General features: G+C 48.8%; 1 protein-coding gene across 6 annotated transcripts; it reads left to right on the top strand.

The window, feature by feature from the left end:
• The first annotated feature begins 166 nt into the window (after window positions 1-166).
• AKAP8 (A-kinase anchoring protein 8) lies at window positions 167-18,357 on the top strand. Of its 6 annotated transcripts, none has more exons than XM_003123431.5 (14): window positions 167-255; window positions 2,598-2,636; window positions 4,153-4,185; window positions 4,661-4,937; window positions 5,366-5,849; window positions 6,338-6,467; window positions 6,710-6,756; window positions 7,986-8,019; window positions 9,886-9,973; window positions 12,486-12,627; window positions 13,609-13,702; window positions 14,148-14,278; window positions 15,322-15,417; window positions 17,636-18,357. In XM_003123431.5, exons 1-14 carry the CDS (start codon window positions 183-185, stop codon window positions 18,092-18,094), a joined length of 2,127 nt encoding a protein of 708 aa, XP_003123479.2. In that variant the 5' UTR covers window positions 167-182; the 3' UTR covers window positions 18,095-18,357. The 6 variants fall into 6 exon arrangements, with proteins under 6 accessions (XP_003123479.2, XP_084868687.1, XP_084868685.1 ...); XM_085012559.1 differs by lacking the exon at window positions 167-255 and adding an exon at window positions 455-1,323; XM_085012560.1 differs by lacking the exon at window positions 167-255 and adding an exon at window positions 455-898.
• Window positions 18,358-18,796: the final 439 nt, after the last annotated feature.

Raw genomic sequence — 18,796 nt, forward strand, 5'->3', positions numbered from 1 at the left:
CGAGGCACAGCGGCCCGGACCAAAACTCCCAGGATGCTATGAGCACCGATCCGGAACAACCGGAAGGCCACCTGGAGTGGTGAGGGCGGGTCCGTCGTAAATTCCCGCCAGTAGTTGCGCGCGGAAGGGGTGACGTATCAACTGGCTTACCAGTAGAAGACAGCGGGAGTTGGGTTCAGCGCATGCGTCCTGTGGTAGTCTGGAAAGAGGAGCTGCTGGCGGGCCGAGCTGAAGACATGGAACAGGGCTACGGAGGTTAGTGTGGGCAACTTAGTGCGGGGTGGGACGGGCAGGTGGTGCCCAGGCGACACCGTCGCCGCGCAGAGGGCCACGGGCTGGGGCCTACTCCAGAGCCCAGTTACTACAGTCCGGCCCTGCAGAGGGGCGGCCGGGACGCGCGCACGCAGTTCATTGGACCTCGGCGCAGTCGCTCCCGGGCCGCTGCATGCGGATTGGCCGATGGAACCTGGGGACGTCGGCGGAGTTCGGCTGGCCGACGCTACGGCGGGCTTCGGGGGGCGCCTTGAGCCTTTAGGACCGTTTCTGCTTCTCAGCCCCACCGGGGCTGTAGGCCCCGCGGATCCCTGCCGCCCGCAGGGCCGCAGCCTCTTTCGGAAGACGCCACAAAATGGCGGCGCCAGAGGGCGGAGCTATGGCGCGAGCTTGTGGGGCGTGGGGTCTGCAGCCGCGGCGGGAGGAGGGACTGCTGTCTCTTTCCCGGCCTTCGGGCCTTCCTGGGTACTTGCGGGGCTTCGTTGGGTCTTCTGCGCCGCCCACGTGGCCTGGAGCACCGGTCCGGAAGCGGTATGAGCGGCACAGGTTCGGACCGCCAGCGGTGCAGTGCTGAGGCCTTGAGTAGTGCGGCGCCTGCGTTCTCCCTGGGTTGTGTAGCTCTGAGGCAAGACACTGAGAGTCAAATGCTGGGTGTTTTCTTTGTCAAAACTTGGAAACCCGTTAGTGGTTCTCCTCCGGGCATCGCCTTGTGGTGGCCTGGAGATGCCAGAGGGGTTTTGTAAAAGAGAATGTGCCCTTTCTCCACTTGAGTTTCAGAGCCTGCGGCAGGACCTTCTTGGGTGACCTCTCAATCTAGAATCAGCCTCCTGGGAGGCTTTTGTTCTATGCTGGAAGCCGCGTTTACCCGCCGGGAGCAGTAGAAATATGCAGGAATGGGCTTGACCAAGCTCCGATACCCCATCCAGGTGTTTGAGGTTTGAGAAGCAAGCGATCTGATTTTGGCTGCAACAGGGAAGGCGCTAGTCTTGAATGGTGGCAGTATTAGCAGGAGACCAGCAGCAGGAATTGCAGAAGCAGAAAAGTTCCCAGGTGCATGGTAGTGCTCTGTTGACTCAATCTGGTTCTCTAGTCTTTTTTGCAGTCTTACTGCATCTCGCCATTTTTTCCCTGCCTTCCCACCAGATCTTTTAGTTAGTAGTAATCCCGCCTCAGGCGAGGCTTGACAGTTGCTCTTTGGACCTCCATCTGGGTCCAAGTCCTTGTTCTTCTCAGTGTTGTTGGGCAAGTGCCTTATCGTCTGGAGCCTCTGTAGAAGCGGGTTTATAGTGTCTATCTCAAAGGTTGTTGTGAGGTTGATGTTAATAGCATATATGTCCCTTAGACCAGTGCCCCACAGTTGGTTACTTGCTGTTAAAATCACTACTCTGCTTTTCTGCTGCACATGAAAAACTGTGACATGGGGAGGTTAGCTTGCGGAAGGCAAGCTTCCACAGGGTGACTTTGGATCAAGTCCCCTAACCTCTGAACTGTAGCTCCCTCATCTCTGAACAGCAAGCATTCGGGGCACCAGCTAACGTGTGCTGAATGCCTGACCTGTGTTAGCATACAGAAGGCAGTCAGCTAGTGATTTAATTAGTCCTAGTAGGAGAGAAAGGATGTCTTAGAGAAGATGCTTTGTAAAGGTGAAGTCATTTAAGTCAGTATGGATGATTGCCTGTGCTCATCTGTGTACTGGGTTTCAGGGACACAGATGAAAAGGAGCCAGACAGATGGTATCATGAGGGTGTCTGGAGGAGCAGAGGGAGCCCCCATGGAGAGGAATGTAGTCTGATGCCTTAGGCCAGGCTGTTGAAGCTCTGGGACTTTCAAGCCCAGGGGAGCATTGGAGGGTTCATAGTCACATAGAAATGAGGCATAGGGAGTCACAGCTGTTCTCTCCAAATTTTCAGAGTTTTTTTTCCCGGTTTTGGGGTACTTAATGGATGCTTGTGGGAGGGCAAGGTTGGGGACTGTGACCTAATGATGGACTAGCTATTCCACAGTGTCTTCCTCAGTTGTAGGCCGAGGCTTAGGCCAAGGTCCTAGGCAAGGTCCAAGGCAATGGACAGAACTGGCCTGGAAGCTCATTCCCCCCCCCCCACCTCCTTTTTTTGCCTTGACCTCAGGCAGGTGGAGTATGATAATGCAAAAGCCAGCTGTGGGATGACTTTTAGGGGGGTGTTGTTACGGTTGTGCTGTCTTCTTGCAAGGCTGGCCCTGAACTATTTCAGGGAGATCCCTTTATGCTCCTCAGAGCGCTTCAGAAGTACCTGTTCTCTGGTGTGATAAATGTGACTGCTAACCCACAAGTCTTCTATTCACAGGCTATGGGGCATGGAGTGCTGGGCCCACCAACACCCAGGGTAAGTGGCACCTGCTTTTGGGTGAGGCAACGCAATTGTCTACCCACCCCACCCCCAGCACCAGTATGACAAAATTGGGACAAGGAAATCTTTCTCTTGTTTTTCCTCTCTTTTTTTTTTTTTTTTTTTTGCCACACCTAGGCCATGTGGAAGTTTCAGAGCCAGGGGTTGACGCCATGCCACAGCATCAACCAAGCCACTGCGCCACAATGGGAACTCCATAGAATTCTTAAATTTACCCTACCTTCACTTTTGGCACTTTCATTTATTATTATCATTTTGCATTAGTGGGATATGTTTGTTATAATTTATAAACCAATGTCCATACATTGTCATTAATTATAGTCCATGGTTTATATTAACTTTCACATTGTGGCTCGGTGTTAACAAACCTGACTAGTATCTATGAGGATGCAGGTTTGATCCCTGGCCCTGCTCAGTGGGTTAAGGATCTGCTGTCGCCATAAGCTGAGGTTGTAGGTTGAAGGTGCACCTTGGCTCTGGCGTTGCTGTGGCTATGGTGTAGGCCGACACCTGTAGCTCCAGTTCAACCCCTAGCCTGGGACCTTCTGTGTGCCACGGGTGCAGCCCTAAAAAAAAAAATTTACTGTTATACAGTTCTGTGAGTTTAGTACATAAATAATGTATCCTTTCTCAAAATGTACGTCGTGAATTATTCTTTCCTGATTTTTTTTTTTCCTTTTCCAGTCATTTAAACACAACCGATTCTTAGCTTTTGGGCTGTACAAAAACAGAGCTGTGGACTGGATTTGGCCCCTGGGGCTTCTTTGCTGACCCTGCTCTTGAATATGTATCATACTGCTAAGTGTGTTTAAACAGCCGGAATGTGCACTCTGGTGGGCGAGGTTTTCCGCTTTTTGCCAGCATCTGTTCCAGGGGATTGGACAAGTGTTTCCTTTGTTTTCTGAGTCTGGTACTTGGCCCTAGCACCACTGGGAGCAGGAAGACTTTTCTGCCCATCACCGAGTTTCCCAGGAGGAGGTCTTAACGTGTTACTCAGGCACCCTTGCTTAGTTGAGTTGGGGACATGATTTTTCCATCATTACATTCTCCATGCTGTTGGCAGTGCTTTAGCTCTGGCTTCTGGTGAACTGGCATTTTAGAAGGCTTCTGCCTGGGGACCTGGCCCAAGTGGCCTCTTGGCTGGTGGCCCAGCCCACGCTGGCTGAGCTTCTTGGAAAAAGGCTTCATGTGCTTTCTCTTGCCCAAATGGAAGATATCAGGCTTGCTTAGGAGAGAAACCCTGATTATGCTTAGTTGAGTACTCTGTTGGAAATTAGTTTTTCAGTTAGTGGACCCCAGCTTTTCCTGGCTTTAATGGGCAACCAAGAGTGCCTCCTGGAGCACTGGCATGGCTACCCTCAGTCCTGGCCTTGTGGATAATGGAGTGCGGTGACAGCTGTCCTTCAACATTGGGCTGGGGTAGGGGTGAGGGGATGTGTCTCAGATACCTTAGTTTTGTAAACAAAACTTGTCTGTTTTTGTTTGTTCTAAGGTGCATACGGAACTGGCATGACAAGCTGGCAAGGTAGGCCCTTCTGGGGGGATATGTTCATGGGTGAGTGGGTCTCTAATTAGCTACCTAGAGCAGTTCACAGCTGTCCTGAAAGCTCAGCAAAGGGCCAGCCTCCAGGGAAACTTCCTGAAGGAGGGGGGAGGGGTGGGAAGGAATGTGGTTGTATTCTTGGGAACAGTAGCTTGTTGGTGGGTCAGTCAGTAGCCTCAGCTGCCAGCTCCTGGGTTCTCAGCCACCTCTGGCTTTAGATGAGAAGCAAGTCTTAGGATCTGGTATAGAAAACCCACTGCTTAGAGTTGAGGCTGTGCCCTTGCCCTTGTGCTGCCCCTCGGTAGGTGCTGTGTGCATTGTCGGGTAATACCAGCAGCACTTGGTCCCATGATCCTCTTCCTCTTCCATGGGCAGTAGGTGCTCCTCTGCATACTTGTCCAACATGAACTGACCTGTGGCTGCTGAGATCTGATTTGGCTCTTCCTCCCTCTGGCAGGCTATGAAAACTACAATTATTATGGTGCCCAGAACAACAGTGTCACCACAGGAGCAACCTACAGCTATGGCCCATCCTCGTGGGAGGCCACTAAGACCAGCGATGGCCTGGCAGCTGGGGGCCCTGCCATGCATATGGCTTCTTATGGCCCAGAGCCATGCACCGACAATTCCGACTCCCTCATTGCCAAGATCAACCAGCGTTTGGACATGATGTCCAAGGAAGGAGGCAGGGGCGGGAGCAGCAGCAGTGGGGAGGGCATGCAGGACCGGGAAAGGTGATTATAGACCTGAACCCTTCCTGGGGGATCCTGCACACTCAGCTTTGTGCAGATGGAAGTGGGCACCTGCTCTTCGGGGGAGGGCTTTCCCCCAGCTGCTTCCTGAATGTGGAGTAGATAAGTTGAGCCATTGTTGGGTCAGAGGTATTTAATAGGATTTGCCGGTTGTGGTGGGGCTCAGGGCATGATTGACTCCTTATTTTTGTGTCAGGCACCTAGCAGACCCTCCCTGTTCTTGTGGCCAGGGCTTCATGCCCCTTATTCAGCAATGCTTGAAAAGGATTGTTGGCCTGTTTTGCTTTCTTTATGAGTTAGGAGGGATGCATGGTGGTTTGGTTTTGGTGTTCTGAATGTAGGGAGGTCATCTTTGCAGGAGATGTAGTTGTTTCTGGACAGTGTGGTAATGGATTGTGCTTTCTTTGCAGCTCTTTCCGCTTCCAGTCCTTTGAGTCCTATGATTCCAGGCCTTGCCTTCCTGAGCACAATCCCTACCGCCCTAGCTATAGCTACGACTATGACTTTGACCTGGGGCCCGACCGCAACGGTGGATTTGGTGGTCAGTACAGTGATTGCCGGGACCCAGCCCGGGAACGGGGCTCCCTTGATGGCTTCATGAGGGGCCGCGGCCAGGGCCGATTCCAGGATCGGAGCAACCCCAGCACCTTTATGCGCAGTGACCCCTTCATGCCACCCGCAGCCTCCTCTGAGCCTCTTTCTACTCCATGGACGGAGATGAACTACGTGGGTGGGCGAGGCCTGGGAGGCCCCTCCCCCAGCAGACCTCCGCCTTCCCTCTTCTCCCAGTCCATGGCCCCTGACTTCAGCGTGATGGGCATGCAGGGGGCGGGTGGTTATGACAACTCTATGCCCTATGGATGTGGCCGGTCACAGACCCGGATAAGGGATCGGGTAAGCCCTTGTCAAGCTCTAACTTGCCTGTTTGCTTTTCTTTTTAAACAGCTTTGTTGAGGTATTTAAGATTCACTCATTTTTAAAAGTGGAATTCAACTTTGAGTTAAAAATGTGCAGAATTATGCAGCCTTCATGAGCACGTAATTCTAGAATGTTTCCATCATCCCGGAACGAAACCTGCTGTTAGCAGTCACTCCCTGTACTGTCCCCTAGCCCCTGGCAACCATTAATCTACTTTCTGTGCATTTTGCCTCTCCTAGACATTTCATGTGAATGCAGTCGTAATATATGGCCTTTTGTGTCTGTCTTTAAAATTTTTGTGTTTGGAGAGGGGGAGGTTTCCAACCACCTTGTCTTTCTTTATTTTCTGAAAAGGCTTTTTCTGATCTTGTTCCCTGATCTTACAACCTCTTTGGTTCTTCCTTTCTCTGGGGTATGTTAACTGTCTGGGTAAGTGGTACATTGGGATATGCTTGTGTCTATAGCCTAGGTGGAGAGGGTTTGATCGCTATGGCCCCGATAGCTTGGGCAGGAAACGGAAGCAGTTGCAGATTTACGACGAGCCAGACACCAAACAGGCCCGTGCTGACAGTGAAGGAGATTTTTCTGAAAACGGTATGCCCTGGGACTATAGGCCAGGGTGGGTATAAGATGAGTTAGCTGTATGCTTGGTGTTCTGTGGTCCTGTCTGGACATTGGACACAAGGGACCTCAAGGGGGGTCGGGTGCCATTTGCACTCCCACAAACCCTCTGCAGTCAGGACAAGCACAGTCATTCTAGACAGTGAGTTTGGGGGGTGAAAATGGAGTGGGCCAGTTGCCGAGGGGCTGACTTCCTATTTCTTTGTGTCTGGTAGATGATGGAGCTGGTGACTTCCGGTCAGGAGATGAAGAATTCAGGGGCGTAAGTTTGCCTTTACTGATCAACCTCTAGTGTCTCTTATGTGGGATTTTTTCCTTACTTCAGTGTTCTCCTCACAAAGAGGCAAGAACAGTTACTCTACTTCATGAGTAAATTTAATAATCAGGCTTGCAGCCAGGTTTCTAAGACTTTTCCACTTGCAACAGCCCTCCTTTTTCCTGAAAACATCCCCAACCTTCTCTCCAGCTATTCCTCTGTCCTTGTAGTGACACACCTAGCTGCACACTGGTAACTGTAGTGGTTGTGTGAGCTGAGGCTTTCAAACAGGCACTGAAAACTCAAGTGCTGCCAGTTCTGTGCTGGTGCTGAGCTGCATCCTTGTCATTCAGCTCTTAAAACTAGTCATAGGTCAGAGAGCCTGTTGTGGATCAGCAGTAGTGAACCCAACTAGTGTCCATGAGAATGGGTTCAATCCCTGGCTTCGCTCAGTGGTTTACGGAATCCAGTTTTGCTGTGGCTGTGGTGTAGGTCGCAGATGCAGCTTGGATCTTGTGTGGCTGTGGTGCTGGCCAGCAGCTCCAGCTCCAATTCAGCCCCTAGCCTGGGAACTTCCACATGCCACAGATGCAGCCCTAATAGGCAAAAAAAAACTAGTCATGGGAGATGGTTATCAAAGGCTGACTCTTAGCCAAGACCATATACAAGCATGTGGGGAGCAATCCTTTGCCACCCCCTGCAAATTCTGATTCAACTCTAAGGTAAGGCCTGGAAATCTGGGCATATGAAGGCTTTATCCACTTGCTTCTGATGTGTTTGGGGCAGGGAAGAGGGGAGCAGGATACAGTGAATTTTCAACTTTTCTGAGGGTCTTGCTTCCTTTCTGTCTAGGATTTCTTAGATTTTCGAGTCTGGGAATCTCTGCATATCTGTTGATGACTAATTTAATTCTCAACTTGATGTCTAAGGAGTGGCTTCAGTTTCAGTTTTCAGTTAGATGATTTTATCTGTAGCTGACTTGTTATAACTTTTGATAAATACAAATAAGTAGAAAAAAAGTAAGTTAGTCATTATCACAGAATCTCAGAAAGCAACCAGGAGTAATGACAGGACACGCAGGCTCCATCCCATGGCCCTAGGACTTGTCCTGGTACATTGTGGCTCTGTTCCTAGTGGCACAGTGACCACCTGGTGGTGGCAGGTAGCTAGGCCAGTTACGGAGAATTCTGGAAATTCCACCTCACAGTCCAACTTTGTATGTGCCCTTTTTTTAGGAGGACGAATTCTTCGACCCTGGGAAGCAGAGAGGTAGGCATCACCCAGCGTCCCTTTGAGCTTTCTTGTGTCTGCCCAGCTACCCTGCACTCGCTGCCTAACCCCCAGCTGGGCTGGGCTTCTGAGCAAGCCCAGGGCCTGGATGGAGGGGCTAGCAACTCAGGGCAAAAGAGGGGCCATGGCTACCAAGTGGGCCTTGGCCATGCCACTCACCCTGAGGTTTTGCCTCAGTGTTTGGACAACACTTGCTGGAAACAAATCTGGTTGCCTCACTCAGTGCAGGCTACAGAGACGGGGAAATTCATCTCTGGATGTCTGCAATAGTGGTAGGGAAGAGAGAGTTTCAGAAGTACAAGAAGGAAAAGAAAAAGCGCCCTCCAGCCTGTCTTCTCCGTTCCCTCCTTGGCCAGGGCAGGTCTGTGTGCTGTACACTGTGTACTGTTTCTCCTGGGCTTTATTCTGTCCATAGTTCTTACCAGACCAGAGCCATGCCCTCAGCCTCAATGAGGGGGACATGGGCACTGCGTGGGTCAGTTTGGACAGCTGCCTGGGTTGGGAGCTGGCGGTGGGGGAGGGGGGGCCTGTTTAGGCACATTCCAGCCCAGATCCTGCAGAGGCAGTCACTACTACATCAGGTCTTGCTAGTTTCAGTGCAAGTACAGAGCAATGTTAACCCGCCCCCGCCCAGGGGGAGCATGGAGAAGCGGCCACTTCTTTTCCTGTTCCTGTGGGTCCATCCATAGCTGGTTTCCCCCAAGAATCATAGGCTGGCTCCTTTGTGACTCTACTCCCATAAATTCCAAAGGCCTCTGGTTTAGATGTTCCTTTTTATATGTTCAGGTTTAGCCAACCCTCTGAGGCCCTCCTATCCTGTTTATTGACGTGATTATGTCTATAGCATGGGACCACACAGCATTTAGCAGCTCGTGCAGCAGGGTAAATGCTAAAGCAAAGGTGACATGTTTGTTGCGCGCAGGTCCTGCTACCTACCCGGGATGACTTTGCTTTAAACAGCAGTAATAGTTTCAGGCAGTGACCTCTTGCCAAAAATCCCACACGCCCTTTTGAGAGGCTTCTGAGCAGCGCACGCCGGTCGCCATCTTCGTGGGACAGTCTCGTGACTGGCATCAGGGGTAGGGGTTACAGTTCAGATGCTTATCCAACCTTTTTTCAGTGTCTGGCCCTGGCCTCAGGCTGGGACTCTGGGCTGCACAGCTCTCAGAAGAGCTCTTACACTGGCCCCATGGGATGGATGGAGGACCACTTGGTCTCTTCCCACTTTTGTTTTTGGGATTGTTTCCCATGTATCCCTGGGAAAGCCCTAGATTGATGGTTTTTGTGAGTGGAAGATAGAATTTGGGCCACCAGGGATTATCAGACCTGCTGAGGCCCTAGTTCAGAGGAGGCTGACGGGGCAATTATTATGGTCCACTGAGAGGTGGGACGGAGGGCGGTAAAGTGGCTTACTTTATTTCCTGAGGCCTTCCAACTGCTGCCTCTTTATCTGGGAAGAATTGCTTCTCTCTCTAAAGTAATGTTGGGAGAAGACCCAATGGTAGGGCGCTGGACTGGAAAAAGCAAGATAGGGAAGGACAGAGAGAGCAGGCAGGCCATGGTGTGAGTGGGATGGACAGGATGTGTCCCTGGCTCATCCCAGTCTTAGCAAGCCATGGGGGGAGTGAGGTGACTCCCTGGGGAACTACTGAGGATTCATCGCAAAGGCCCATCCCTGTTGGGAGCCTTTGACGCCCCTTGGTGCCTCAGGGTGTCTTGACCCTGCCACGTGTGGAAGCAGTGGCAGGGCATGGGGTATGGTGGCCAAACTAGCCCCCATCAAGGCCCTGGTGCTCAGCTCCTGTGAACTCCTCAGAGTGTCTCGAAGGGACTTCTCTGTTGCAGGAGAGAAGGATGATGAAGATGATGAAGTAAAGAAGAAGAGGGAAAAGCAAAGGAGAAGAGACAGGATGCGAGACCGAGCAGCTGACAGGTAAGGTGGGAGGTGGAGACTGTCAAGACTCATCTGTCTTCACTCTATAGTATAGGGGGAGCCTGGTTTGATCAGCTGGCTCCAGGTGTCTGTCAGGAAAGTCTAGTCAGGTCAATGGGAGACAGAACTTGGGAAACAAACTGGATCATATCCTTGCTGGTGGGACTGTGTGACCCTCACATTCCCAGCAGGGTACTCTCTTGCCTTCCTGCAGGCCAGTGAGGAGTCCCTTTGTTTCCCCATTGGCTTGTACCTGTCCTCCCAGAGAAGTTAACTTCATTCAGCAGAGCTGCCAAGAAGGTGCCTTTGATGCCTTGTCCAAATCCGAACTGCCTGTGGAGTAGGACATGGCAGTTATATATGTATAGGTACAACCTTCAAGATTTGACCTCTATGAGTTCCTGTTGTGGCTCAGCAGGTTAAGCATCTGTCATAGTATCTGTGAGAATGTGGTTCAATCCCTGGCCTTGCTCAGTGGGTTAAGGATCTGGTGTTGCCACAAGTTGTGGCATAAGACACAGATGTGGCTTGGAGCTTGTGTTGCCATAGCTGTGGTATAGGCCTGCAGCTGCAGCTCTGATTTGACCCCTAGCCCAGGAACCTCCATATGCCCCAGGTGTGGCCATAAAAAGAAAAAGAAAAAATAAAGATTTGGTCTCTTAATAGAAAAAAATACAAGTGTAAACCCCCAAAGGGCATTGGTGTGACCACACCATGCTCCTTTTCCTATGGCTGTTGTGAGTGCAGGATTGATGACGTCTTGACCATGTGTGGCTACCTTTTTTTTTTTTTTTTTTTTTTTTTAAATGCCGTTTCTTGGGCCACTCGCTTGGCATATGGAGGTTCCCAGGCTAGGGGTTGAATTGGAGCTGTAACTGCCGGCCTACACCGGAGCCACAGCAACATGGGATCCAAGCCACATTTGTGACCTACACCACAGCACACGGTAACACCGGATCCTTAACCCACTGAGCAAGGCCAGGGATCGAACCCTCAACCTCATGGATTCGTTAACCACTGAGCCACAACGGGAACTCCTAGCTACTTCTTTATGCACAGGTTCTCTTAATGACCTCAGAGGGAATCCCTGCCCTTAAGTCTCAAACAGCTTAATCATCTTCCTGTGTAAAGAAAAGCTTAGCAGTAGTTCCCGTTGGTGGCGCAGTGGTTAACGAATCCGACAAGGAACCGTGAGGTTGTGGGTTCGATCCCTGGCCTTGCTCAGTGGGTTAAGGATCTGGTGTTGCCATGAGCTGTGGTGTAGGTCGCAGACACAGCTCGAATCCCGCGTTGCTGTGGCTGTGGTGTAGACCTGTGTCTACAGCTCCGATTAGACCCCTAGCCTGGGAACCTCTATATGCCACTGGTGCGGTCCTAGAAAAGACAAAAAGAGAAAATAAAAGAAAAAAAAAAAGAAAAGCTTAGCAAAAGGCCAGAAACCAAAAGTAGGAACTTCCAGGTGTTAAAATTCATTGAAATTCTTGGTTTTTTGTTTGTTCGTTTTTTTGTTTTGTTTTGTCTTTTTGCCTTTTCTAGGGCCGCTTCCAGGCTAGGGGTCTAATTGGAGCTGTAGCCACCAGCCTACACTAGAGACACAGCAACGCGGGATCCGAGCCGCGTCTGCAACCTACACCACAGCTCATAGCAATGCCGGATCGTTAACCCACTGAGCAAGGCCAGGGATCGAACCCGCAACCTCATGGTTCCTAGTCGGATTCGTTAACCACTGTGCTACGACAGGAGCTCCCTGAAATCCTTGTTTTTAAACAGACTATAGTAGATCTGTTTTCATGCCACGTGGGAACTGAGATGACTCTTTCATCTTTTTTTTTTTTTAGGGCCATACCCGCAGCATGTGGAGGTTCCCAGGCTAAGGGTCTAATCAGAGCTACAGCTGCCAGCCTACACCACAGCCACAGCAAGGCTAGATCTGAGCCTCATCTGTGACCTACACCACAGCTCACCACAACGACTGATCCTTAACCCACGGGAGCAAGGCCAGGGATCAAGCCTGCAACCTCATGGTTCCTGGTTGGATTTGTTTCCACTGTGCCATGACGGGAACTCCAATACTCATTCTTAAGACGAGGAAATTTGGGATGACTACTACTCTGATATCCTTTGTTTGACAGGTCAGAAGTTTTAATTCAGAAACTGTTTTCCCAGTGTTCCCATCATGGCGCAGCAGAAATGAATCCGACTGTGAACCATGAGGTTGCGGGTTCGATCCCTGGCCTTGCTCAGTGGGTTAAGGATCCATCGTTGCCGTGAGCTGTGATGTAGGTCACAGATGTGGCTCGGATCCTGCATTGCTGTGGCTGTGGTGTAGGCTGGCAGCTCTACCTCTGATGTGACCCCTAGCCTGGAAACCTCCACATGGCTGCGGGTGTGGCCCTAAATAGCAAAAAGGAAAGAAAGAAAAGAAAAATCGTTTTTTTGTTTCCATTTCACTTCTAACCAGAGATGCGGTTACCAATGCATCACTGCTTTTCTTTTTATCTTCCCTCTCCAGGATTCAGTTTGCCTGTTCCGTGTGCAAGTTTCGTAGCTTTGAAGATGAAGAAATCCAGAAGCATCTGCAAAGCAAATTTCACAAAGAGACACTACGGTTTATAAGTACCAAACTGCCTGACAAGACAGTGGAGTTCCTCCAGGTAAATCACACTGCATTTCCTGGTGATCTTGCAAGCATGAGATTCCCTCACAGAGAAAGGAAGGGAAATAAGAAGCCTAAATGTGGTCAGGGAGTTCCTGTCGTGCAGCAGAAACAAATCTGACTAGGAACCATGAGGTTTTGGGTTTGATCCCTGGCCTCGTTCAGTGGGTTAAGGATCTGGCACTGCCATGAACTGTGGTGTATAAGTCGCATACACTGCTCGGATCTGGTGTTGCCGTACCTGTGGCGTAGGCATAGCTCTGATTGGACCCCTAGCCTGGGAACCTCCGTATGCTGAGGATGTGTCCTTAACAAGCAAAAAGAGTTAAAAAAATAAATGTGGTCAAGATTTCTCTCTCTAGGAGTTCCCTGGTAGCCTAGTGGGTTAAGGCTCTGGCCTTGTCACTGCTGTAGTGTGGGTTCAGTCCCTGGCCTAGGAACCTCGGCATGCTGTGGGCATGGCCCCAAGAAAAGATTTCTTTTTTTTTGTCTTTAGGGCCGCACCCACAGCATATGGAGGTTCCCAGGCTAGGGGTCGATTCAGAGCCATAGCCGCCAGCCTACACTACAGCCACAGCAATGCGGGATTTGAGCCTCGTCTTCAACCTACTCCATAGCTAAAGGCAGCACTGGATACTGAGGGAGGCCAGGGTCGAACCTGCATCCTCATGGATGCTAGTCATGCTCTTTCCACTGAACCACCACAGGAAATCCAGGAAGATTTCTTTTTCCAGAATAATAATGTACAAGTCCCAGGTCAGAGCAACACTTTAGAGCTCTAGCCATTGTAGTTCCCATTAGTTCTACCCATGGAGCTGCTCTGATGGCCGTCTTCCCATCCTTGGAGCACCTGAGACAAGGCTGTTATTCCCCAGGGGTGTGGCAGCCACCCTTGGTGAGTTGCCTCTTGGGCAGTTGAAAAATATCCACACATGCCACCCTCCTCATTTCATTTGGTGCCATTTCCCAACCTCTCTAGGAATACATTGTAAACAGGAATAAGAAAATTGAGAAAAGGCGTCAGGAATTGATGGAAAAGGAAAGCACAAAACCAAAACCAGATCCTTTCAAAGGTGAGCTGTGATCCTGGGGTGTGTGCTATTCTAGATCATAAAGCCGGGCACAGGGTGGTTAAGAATGTGATGTGAAGACCAGTGAGAGAGCCATTTAGCAGGGGAAAGAGGCTTTCAAGTGTGGCCTAATGTAGATGACATTACAGCTCCATAGCCTGGCTTATTGGAGTGATGTGAAGCATTCTGATGGTTTTTTCTTCCTTTCTATGAAGAGAAAGGACCTACAGGATAAGAAAAGTATAAAAATCCCAGGTGTTCAGAGGATGTTTGTTCTGTCTCCATACTCCTGCTGGAAGTCAGATGATTACCTGTCGCATATTCTGTTCTAACAGTATCCTTAGAGAGGGCTACAGGGAGAAAATGTGGGCCTTGATGGGGAAAAAGTGGGAGGAAAGCATCACATGTATGCTGCCCCAAGTCCCACAAGATTGGGTTCCATCCACAGGGATTGGCCAGGAGCACTTCTTCAAGAAGATAGAGGCTGCTCACTGCCTGGCTTGTGACATGCTGATCCCTGCACAGCACCAGCTCCTCCAGCGGCACCTGCACTCTGTCGACCACAATCACAACCGCCGGGTGAGTGCCCCTCTGATGCTGGGTGGGGCAAGCAGTCCTGGCTGCCAACCGGAGGGGTTCAGAACTTTCTGTGTCTTATGGGGAAACTAACATCTTTAGGGGTTCTTGCCATATTCCATCAAGTCTATTGTATCATCAAGTGATTGTAAAAATGTATCCCAGGTTCTATTAAAATTTGAGAAAATGTGTTGCTTATAATTGACTAAGGACAGTAGCTGAAATTCTCCTAGGTTGAGAATATTCTCCGTAAACCACACAGGTAAATCCCCCAGTTGCTGAAAAACTGGATTTCTTATAAACTAAAGCTGGGGGTCACTCAGAGCAGAATGGCCTAGGGGACTTAGGGTTAAGGACTGATTTGGTTCTTACTTGTAATGGAACTTAAAGCTAAATGTTTAGCTCAAGATATTGGGCTTTTTTTTTTTTTAATAAAGGGTTTTTGGCTTTGTAAGCCATCAGATCTCTCCCTGACACTCAAGTCTGCTGCTTACTGATGGGCAAAAGCAGCCGCAGACCATAAGTAAAGGAATGGGTGTGGCCAGAAATACTGTACAAACAAGGGATTATCACATGAATGTGTCAAGCTCTAAATTGTCAAATGCTGGCAGCATTCATACTTGTGTTGTAGAACTTGGAAAGTCAGTATAACTCAAAAAACTGTAAAGAAAAGGCTTGCCTTTTCCCCACACCCAGTCCACAAAACTTCTGATCTGTGTGTGTTCTTTGTTCATCCTCGTTTATGCATGTGGTACCTGGACAGTAGTTGTGCACCTGTGCTCTTTCTTTTAAGATGATCCAACTTTTCTACACTGTTTCACAATCCAGTTCACAATCTTGTTTCACAAGACAGTCCTGATGTCTCTCCAGGACTCTTTCTTTCATCATTGGAGTCTAGAATTTGGGGTTTTACCATAATGAAGAAAGATCTTGGTTGTCTCTGCATAGGGCTGATCTCAGAGCATTTTAATGTAGCCAGGCTGGTTTTGTTCTCTTGCTCCCCTTTGCATGCAATTTTTAAAAGCCCATGTTTGGTTCCCTTATAGTTGGCTGCTGAACAGTTCAAGAAAACAAGTCTCCATGTGGCTAAGAGTGTTTTGAACAACAGACACATAGTGAAGATGCTGGAAAAATACCTCAAGGTTTGTGTTTAGGAGTCCAGTAGTTGTTGCAGTGGAGGATGAACTCTGCAGGTGTGGAATTAATCTGTGCAATGGTGCTGACTTTCACCATGAGAAGCCTTGACTATCCATAAAATACCAAGCAAGATGATGGTGAGATGTTTCAAAACAAAAAATACAAGGTAGATGGGTGATTGTCCAGAAAGAACCAAAAAGAGGGTTTTGCTAGCAGAGACAACCAACAATGAGATGAGGAGGAGAGGGCATCAGGAAAGAACCAGTGGTGCCACTCTACTGAGCTTTAGTGACAGGAGCAGAGTAATAAAACATTCCAAAGAGGATACCCTAGAGAAAAGTCTGGTTGGAAGAGTCTGGTTGTCCTTAGGAAGCCTATTTTGCTAAGTGCTCAGCCCCATGACTTCAACATTTGGGGCTAGGATTTAAGATTCAACATAGTCTGCCTTAGGCCCTGTTTGCCCTTCTTTCAGTTAGTAACTGCTTCATTATTTGACAATTCATTCAATCCATAAAGTAATAGACAATAACCAGTGTAAGAACCGTGACTGATCATTGTTTTACCTTGTGGCTCTCTAGAGTTTCTAGAGTCACTTGGTAGACTCAAGCTTCTAAACACCAGATTTTAAAGCACATTTTTTAAATCTGCTAGTGATAATGTTTACTTTTTCTAAACTACACAGTTTTAGCATACTCTTGAGAAGAAATTCAGCGTCTGAGAGAGTCAGCCTTGGATTGAATACTGACTGATAGTTAATAGCTGTGTGACCTGGGAAGTTACTGATTTTTTGGCTTTTGGTGGGTTTTTGTTTTTTGTTTTTTTTGTCTTTTCGGCCATATCTGTAGCACGCAGAAATTCAAAGGCCAGGGATTGAACCCGAATCACAGCAGTGATCTGTGCCACAGCAGGAACTCACCAAGTTACTTTTTTTTGTTTCGTTGTTGTTGTTTTGCTTTTTAGGGCCACATCTGAGGCATATGGAAGGTCCCAGGCTAGGGGGTTAAATCAGGGCTGCAGCTGCCAGCCGCAGCCACAGCCATGCAGCATCCAAGCCAGGTCTGTGACCTACATCACAGTTGATGGCAATGCCTGGTCACCAATGCACTAGGCCAGGGATTGAACCCGTATCCAATGGATACTGATTGGATTTGTTCTACTGTGCCACAATGGGAACTCCCTTACCGACTTTTTTTCTTTTTTTTTTTTTTTGTCTTTTTAGGGCCGAACCCTTTGCATATGGAAATTCCTAGACTAGGGGTTGAATGGGAGCTGTTGCTGCTGGCCTATGCCACCTCACACAGCAGTGCCGGATCCTTAACCCATTGAGCAGGGCTAGGGATGGAACCCGCATCCTCATGGATACTAGTCGGGCTCAGTTACTACTGAGCCACAATAGGAACTCCCCCTTACTGATTTTTAAGTCTCATTTCCTTATCTGTAAAGTAGGGTTAACCTTTGTCCCAGGGCTGTGTGCTTAAATGAAACTAAAAAGAGAGTCAGCTTCCTGTTATCAGGCTTTTGGACAGGGACGGTTAAGAAAACCTAGATCTTTTTGAACCTTTCCTCACCATTATATTCTTGATTAAGTGCAAAATACTACTGGTGAAGCTTTTCAGAACCTAGAAATCACACTCACTTGATGTGATTTCATATATTTCTTTTGGGAGTTCTTGTTGTGGCTCAGTGGGTTACAAACCTGACTAGTATCCATGAGGATGCGGCCTGGCCTTGCTCAGTAAGTTAAGCGCCAGTGTTGTTGCAAGCTATGGTGTAGGTTGCAGATGTGGCTGGGATCCAGTTGCTGTGGCTATGGCAGAGGCTGGCAGCTACAGCTGCAATTCCACCTCTAGTCTGGGACTTCCATATGCCGAGGGTGGGGCCCTAAAAAGGAAAAACACATATATTTCTTCTGGAGTCCATGCTGTGGTGCAACAGGATCGGTGGCATCTTGGAACACAGTCTCGATCCCCAGACCAGCACAGTGGGTTAAGGATCCAGCATTGCCGCAGTTGCTACTTAGGCTGCAACTACAGCTCAAATCTGATTCCTGGCCCTGGAGTTCCATATATACCACAGGGCAGCCGAAAAAAGTAATAATAAAGTATTTCTTTTGTTGACTCTGCCTGTCACAAAAACAAACTCCCAGCAACCTGAGCCTCCCTTGAATTCTCATTTGGACAGTTATTTAGACTGCACTGACCTGTATTCCCTCTTCTTGGCCAGGGTGAAGACCCTTTCACCAGTGAAGCTGTTGACCCAGAAATAGGAGATGACAATTTAGGAGGTGAGGATAAGGAAGAGACACCTGAGGAAGTAGCTGCCGAAGTCTTAGCTGAGGTGATTACAGCAGCAGTGAGAGCAGTAGATGAGGAAGGTGCACCTACTCCAGAAAGTAGTGACATGCTGGCTGAAGGGGAAGGCCCAGTGGACACAGCTGAGGACACTGGTGGCCCCCACCCCAAAGAGCCGCTGGAAGCAGAGACACCCTGTGGAGTAGCATCTGAGAAGGGCAACACTGAAGCAGAGGCCAGAGGTAAAGCTGCTGAGGCCATAGGCGAAGTGGAAACCCTGGCTACAGAGTCAGAAAGCACCTTAACAGTCACTACTCCTGCCGAAGCTGCTGCCAGAGCTGAAGTGGAACAAACTGATGCAGAGTCCAAAGATGCTGTTTCCACAGAATGATCCTCCTCTCCCTGTTTCAAGGGATATGTTATATAATGCATTATTCTTTCTCCTTTGGTTTATAAGCAGTACTAGGGTGTGTGTTACTGGAATATTCTTTGGTTAAGAGACCCAGCAATTTCCTTCAGAAAAGTGTACCTCACAGGCTTATCTTATAGTTGTGTGGCTTTCTGCCTTTGAAGGCTGCAGGAGTTGTACATTCCCCCAGGTGGCTGTGATCTCTCTTTATACTGCAGTTGGAATAATAAAAGTTGGGTAATATAGATGTTGATGATAATTTGCTTGTTAAATACAGCCACTAGCTAAATGCACCTTCCACCCCCATAACTTTTTGGTCTGGGAGCAGTTCAGTAATAGAATATATTTTTGCTTTATAAAGGCTTTTTTTTTTTTTTTTTTTTTTTTTTAAGTTTAAGAATTTGTTTTGGCTTCAGTTTTTGACCTCTGCTTTTGTGGTGCACTGTATGATGTGTGGTCCTTCTTTATAAGATGTAGCAGGATACTTTTAACATGCGTTGTTGATTCTGTCACATCTGTGAACTCTCAAAAGGCCTGAGGAATCTGACACACCTGCACCATTGGAAGAATACCCACTTAACCCTCAAGAATGAGGACACTTTGCATAGGGCATTGTTTCCCAACCTTTAGTCCTTGGTGAAGCAGCTTTACAGTGTTTTACCTCATTTGTGTTCCACCTGTGCA

This window comes from Sus scrofa, chromosome 2 (assembly GCF_054392235.1).
Source record: "Sus scrofa isolate SSC_HxYL_T2T_F1_AM1 chromosome 2, Sscrofa_HxYL_maternal_Yorkshire_Landrace_v2.0, whole genome shotgun sequence".
NCBI classification, from domain to species: domain Eukaryota; kingdom Metazoa; phylum Chordata; class Mammalia; order Artiodactyla; family Suidae; genus Sus; species Sus scrofa.